This window comes from Patiria miniata, unplaced genomic scaffold, assembly GCF_015706575.1.
Source record: "Patiria miniata isolate m_02_andy unplaced genomic scaffold, ASM1570657v1 HiC_scaffold_3, whole genome shotgun sequence".
Taxonomy (NCBI): domain Eukaryota; kingdom Metazoa; phylum Echinodermata; class Asteroidea; order Valvatida; family Asterinidae; genus Patiria; species Patiria miniata.
In genome coordinates this window covers 23,949,767-23,955,997 of record NW_024037069.1, presented here as the reverse complement: position 1 = coordinate 23,955,997, position 6,231 = coordinate 23,949,767, and the positions used below count along the sequence as shown (strand labels likewise).

The window sequence follows — 6,231 nt, the reverse complement described above, 5'->3', positions numbered from 1 at the left end:
TGTAACAAGCTTTTGAAGAACATATATTTTGCTAAATCGCAAAATCAAGGACTACACTGCAAGGACTACACTGCACTGTCCGCCACTCTTCTTTCTTTCATGTCTTTGCCATGTGTTTTGTAAAGTGCGACCTCTATTGATAATTTTGGTACCACGTCCGCGCGCGCTAGGAAGTCATTCGCTGGTACGCGAATCCAAAATAGGTTTTCCTTTCATTACATGGGCTTTTGTAACTTTTGCCGGGTACCATGTAGGATAAAAACTTCGCGCGGTTGCTGAAAAAGACACATGCATCCCGCGGATTTTTGCACCAATATAAAGTTGTCTATGGTTGCTGAACAGCAATAACTGAGACTGAGAGCCGGAGAAAATGGCTGAAGTTTTTGAGGTTTGTTTGTGATTTTGTCGTTGACGTTAACTAATTTGGGGTGGGGAGTAACGTGGCGCTGGCGCCTGGTCATGCTGGTGGGGCCTCAACTAGCCCGACTACGTCTGGCCGTACAGTACTATCGCAAGCTCTGTATAGAGCTTGCGATAGTACTGTACGGCCAGACGCAGTCGGGCTAGGCCTCAACCAGAGTTGTAACGAGTCACTGATTTTTGTGACTCGAGTCGAGTCGAGTCATTTTAAAGAAGTGACTCGAGTCGAGTCGAGTCATTAGGTCAACAAAGTCGAGTTGAGTCGAGTCGAGTCACAGTGTGTGGTCGAGTCGAGTCGAGTCGAGTCAAGTATTTAGCTCGAGTCAATTCGAGTCACAAATATTTGAACACTATATAATAAATTACAATAAAAAGCAACAAACACAAGAGAGAAAGAATACAAGGCACCAGTCTATTACGAAAATCCAAAGACATAAAGTATGCTGTATATGGTACCCAACCAACAGTTTCCATTGCTAGCTCACGTCACAGATAAGAAGATGTGAAACTTCGGTCTTATAACTGTTTTGGCTTCGGGTTTAGATTTTGTTGTTCGCTGATCGCTGACAACGTCAAAACCTAATTACATTATACAAAACTGTTTCTGATTATTTAAAGGTGGTCCCATCCGTATCCATTTTTTGTGTGTGTGAAATCGGGACATAAGTTTAGCCAGCGTTCCACCAAGAGCTTTATAAGAAATTACCCGAAACCAATGATGAAACCACGGATTGAGAAATGCGTTTTAAGTCTGGTTCCGGATTTAGCATTACATGCTATAGAACCACAAGGTGGGAGTCCGCGACACGGTGTATGTTTGTTGTATCATTATGGAGGAAGGAAAACAGATGGCCGCTGTATATGAACGTACATAATTCGCGAACATAACGTGACGTGAACAAAAACTGGCAACGCGAACGGCGCGGCGTAAGTCATTGCAAATATTTTTCGCAAGTAAGTTTTGCTTTTATTTTTGGGACTCGAGTCTTATTAGCATTCCTCGAGTCGAGTCGAGTCATTCTGATGAGGGACTCGAGTCGAGTCGAGTCATTTGCTCGCAGTGACTCGAGTCGAGTCATTTACCTGTTGGGACTCGAGTCGAGTCGAGTCACCAAAAAATGTGACTCGAGTCGGACTCGAGTCGAGTCATTGACTCGAGTCATTACAACTCTGGCCTCAACATATACAGTGCTCAATGGGATTGGAACTTTTTCAGGGGTAGGCCGCCCTAGGCCTACATTGCATTCACAGGATCTTCAATTCAATTCAATTCAGTTGACATTTATTTAGCACTCTCCAATAAACCAATACAAAGTTGGATAATGTATAGCCCCATAAATGTGGCCTATTTACTGGACTGCCTCCGTAAACATAGGCCACACATCCACATGTCATGCATGTACAAAAATCGTGTCGACTTTGTCAAATTTTGATTTTCACATTTAGGCTTACTTTGTAGGTTTTTTTTGCTTTAGAAGCATTCTCACCCTCTATATAGGCTAGTCAGAAAGTGCTGCCTTTTTCAGATGTCTAATTTTTGTGAAATTTCATGTTGAAATTTTGATACGCAAACGTGTAAAAATGAATCTGGAAATTTCATGAAAAATATACATCTGAAAAAGGCAGCACTTTCTGATTAGCCTATATAGAGGGTGAGAATGCTTCTAAAGCAAAAAAAACCTACAAAGTAAGCCTAAATGTGAAAATCAAAATTTGGCAAAGTCGACACGATTTTTGTACATGTGGATGTGTGGCCTATGTTTACGGAGGCAGTCCAGTAAATAGGCCACATTAAGGGGCTAGATAATGTAAGTACAATACACTTAATATTTAAACAAGCGATTACAAATGTGAAGGTAATTACCACCAGAAAAAAAATAATGCTTTATTGAATCTAATTATTTAAATTAAAATTAGGGGCCTAGTCTGTATTGCCGGAGTCAGAGATAATGCCGGCAAGCTAACATTTACTAAAGGTTTGCCGGCGGCAATCCATATCAACAGAGGGCGCTGTACTCGCGAATACTTGCCATGACGTCACAAATTAAATTCGCTTTCGCTTTCGCGCCAAGTATGAACCGGGCTTAAGAGTTTGTAGAAATGAGGGAAGATCATTATGATAAATAGACCAGTGCAGACAAATAGGCATGAGGTGAGAGAGTGTTGTTTTAGAATTGTTTTTCTTAAGTTTTAAATTCAATGGGATGCTGTTCTTTTAGAAGCAGAAAATCATATGATCTTAAGTTACTTACATTGACTATGAATTTCACATTTCTTGTTCTGCTCAGGTGGAGAAGATTTTGGCTACGAAACGGTTACGAGGGAAGACCTTGTACAAAGTTCGTTGGATATCATACGGCCCCGAAGACGATACGTGGGAACCTGCCAGTCATCTCAAGGGATGTCAAGAATTAATTGAAGAATTCATAGTAGAGGAGGAAGCTCGGAAGTCTTCCTCTCAGACAAAGCCGAAAGTCATGAAAAACACCAAAGTGGTAGTCAAAGAATCCACAAAGATTATTGATATGAACTCGACCAGAGGTGTCAACGTCGAAGATCTAAACAGCAGGGTGACTGTGAGTGAGAGAGGAGATTGGAGGGATGATGCGTTGCTACGGAGATCTACGCTGAGAGGACGGTACAGGGTGGATACCACACCCAAGATGATGCTTAACTCTCGGGTGCAGCCTGAGAAAGTGGAAACGGTGGAAGAAGTGAGTCTCTCTCTCTGCCTTTTTTTCTTTTCATACCAAGCAGTTGATGTAAAACGAAAATCGCAAGTTTCACCTGAGTAAGATTTTTAACCCTAACCCCTAGCTTTTTTAACCAATAACTGGACCAAGTCCATCAAAATCCATCAATCGCTGTGGTTCCAGTGCAAAATTGTACATGACATAATGGAATCCACCACTGACGCACTGGTTGACATTCATGGACTTGCTACACATGGCTTTTATCACAATAGCAGTACAGGAAGCTAGGCAAAATCAATCGGATACCCCTAGCACTGCTTCAGGCCATTAGGCCCAAGTCCATCATACTCCATCAATATTTAGTCACGCCAGGCCTTCTGGACCAAGTCCTCCAAAATCCACCCAAATGGGGGATAGATTTTGATGGTGTTGGGGTGGTTAGGGTTAAAGAAATACAGGAATCATCTGAATAAAGCATCAAAAGAATACTGGTGCACAAATAACCATGACTGTTTTACAAATGCATCATTCACTGATATGACATACAGAAAAATATGTGTTGCAATAGAAAAATGAGACTTTGAAATTGCTACGCTATTGTATTGGGAGATTTGAAGTAAAAAATCAAATCTTGCATGAATTTACACTACAAACAAAAACTATCAACACCAAAGTTCCTTCCTCTAAAGACATTACGTTCACACAGTACCTGTGTGCCGGCAAAAAAATGATTGTTCCTGAATAATGACTCTAATTTATTCATTGTTTTTTTTCTCCACAGGACACAGAAAGTGAGAATGAGGAAGCTGCAACATCGCCCTTCATTGCATTTATGTGCATCGTATTAATCATACTAGTCATCCTCTTTATTTACTTGACAACAAAATGAACAATTTTTTTTGGTAGAAAATCCCAAGGTGCTTAAATGAAAATATCCAGCAGTGCATTTGTCATTCTTGGCCCATAAAAACCAACACTATGCACTGGTAATGTAGTAACAAAGTCTTTCAAACAACATTGGGGGAACAGGCCGGCCCCTATTTCCTTATCTCGGGACTATGTTATTCTAGTCGTAAATCTATCAAAATCAACGTGGATTGGTGGCTTAGGAATTGGACAGGGTATATTGGTAATGGTTTACTATGGATATTTAAAAAAAACACTATTATTTGAACAGAAAGAATGTTCCATTTTAATTGGGCAAAAACATGTATGGAAATATTTGGGGGTATTGTGAGAAAGATATTTGGCTATAGGGCCATCGCATATTTGTCCTTTGAAAAAAATATAGGTAGAAAACAAGCAATTTTCAAAATTTTAAAAATGGCTGCCATTGCTTGTTATTCTACCTTTATTTTTTCAAAGGACACATCTGCGATGGCCCTATAGCCAAATATCATTCTCATGACATACTCGGACTGTGTGCCAAATGCCATGCTTGTATCATCAAAGGCACAATCCCATCACCTTACTGCCGTACTATTTATAATGTGTGCATAAATATTATCACAATTGGAAATGTTTTCATTGCATTTTTTTCAATTAGTGAAAGACAGGAATTTTATATTTCAGAAAGCTTGTCCATTTGGAAACAAGTTCGGTTTTTTACAGCCATAATTACGTTTCACTTCCTAATCACTGACAGAAATCAACAATCTTTTATGTGTTTTTGTATAACACCAATTTTTTTTTATAGAAAATGTATTTGTCATAGCTCAGGTATTAGTCTATGGACAAAGCAAGGGTCTATGATATGGGAACAGATTCAGCGATTAATTATGCAAAACAAGTCTGCGTCTTGACCTCGTGATTCTGACCATTCAGCGGGCGCCTTCTATCTGGACTTCCGTAACCCGTTGTTGTATTACAAAAACATGGCATCCAAATTGACCAATCCACAGCTTAGTCCACATTTCTGATCAAACTGACGTCACAGTCTCTAAAGACCACTCCAGTTGACTGACGCGCGGGGTTGCATGAAATTTACATGCTATGATACATGTATATGAGACGTTCAATCGTGGCTTTTCCCACATGAGTGTCTGATCCTCAAGGGTGCAACCCTGCAAATAAATTCCCATAGACACTAGTGCAAAATGCCCATACTTCAAAATTCTTTTAAAAATACTCGAAACTCTCACAGGTATTCAAGCTGCACAGAAAAATGATGATCAACATGTCATCTTTCGTTTTCTTTTCATTTTTGGGTGGGTTGACCATTGACTTTTCGAGATATTCTCACCCAAAGAAGACGACCCCTATTTCCCCCAAGGCGGAAAAGTAGCCATCTTGAAAAACGATCCCTCCACAACATGGCAAAATAGCGCCACTTTCGAGCCCAATAGCATCCAAAATGTTCAGAATTGGAAGCCCCAAGTCCGGGCCAGAGGTTCATTACCATATCTCTTCAATTCCCCAATTTTACGGCGCTCAGAACTCTCTAATATAGAATATTTTGAGGGTATAACTTTTATTCATGAGTTCGGCGGATGGATTTAGGCCTATTTACTGGTGTGCACCCTCGAGCAGTATGAAGCATTCATGCAAATTTACATTTTGGTGTTAATGATAGTCCTCTTCATTTTTACTTGTATTTTTTTTCAGATTTGTAAATAGTTTGACATGTCATTTTAAAAGAATTTTGTTTTTTAACAATACATTAAAATTTGTAAGTAGTCGTGAAGATTTTTAAGACGCATTACATCATTTGTGATTGTTATTTTACTGCATCAAAGCACATTTTTGGCTGGCAGGTTTTCCATAAATTGAAAATAAATCATTAAATTGAATCTTAATCCTTAAACCTAAGGTGTGTAAAAAATAATAAATTGCGCATCAATTGATTCATTGACTGCCATATCTTCCTGGTAATGTGCATAATGTGTACTCTTATATCATCTAAAGAATGGGTATGGGAATAGGGTTAGTGACGGTTACCAAATTTATCTCTTGCATTGTACAGTATTTTTAAAAATGTTTATAAAGTGATGAGAATTCTTAATGGTATTATAATAGAAAACAATATAACCTTTCGGTTGAAACTATGAAATATTATTGTACAGAAAAGTGAAATGGAGATTGTTTTTTATGCATGTCTTTTTTTAAACTCTAGAAGTAG

General features: G+C 39.0%; 1 protein-coding gene across 1 annotated transcript; it reads left to right on the top strand.

The window, feature by feature from the left end:
- Positions 1-2,536: 2,536 nt before the first annotated feature.
- LOC119736573 (M-phase phosphoprotein 8-like) lies at positions 2,537-4,450 on the top strand. Its single transcript, XM_038210588.1, has 3 exons — positions 2,537-2,572; positions 2,709-3,134; positions 3,895-4,450. The coding sequence occupies exons 1-3, from the start codon at positions 2,537-2,539 to the stop codon at positions 4,000-4,002; spliced, it is 570 nt and encodes a 189-aa protein (XP_038066516.1). The 3' UTR covers positions 4,003-4,450.
- Positions 4,451-6,231: the final 1,781 nt, after the last annotated feature.

What these genes read in the sequence shown, in the direction of transcription:
- LOC119736573 (XM_038210588.1), top strand. Translation starts at nt 2,537, where the DNA reads ATGATAAATAGACCAGTGCAGACAAATAGGCATGAG. An exon ending in TGCAGACAAATAGGCATGAG is followed by an intron (nt 2,573 to 2,708) that starts GTGAGAGAGTGT and finishes TGTTCTGCTCAG; the next exon opens with GTGGAGAAGATTTTGGCTAC. An exon ending in AAGTGGAAACGGTGGAAGAA is followed by an intron (nt 3,135 to 3,894) that starts GTGAGTCTCTCT and finishes TTTTCTCCACAG; the next exon opens with GACACAGAAAGTGAGAATGA.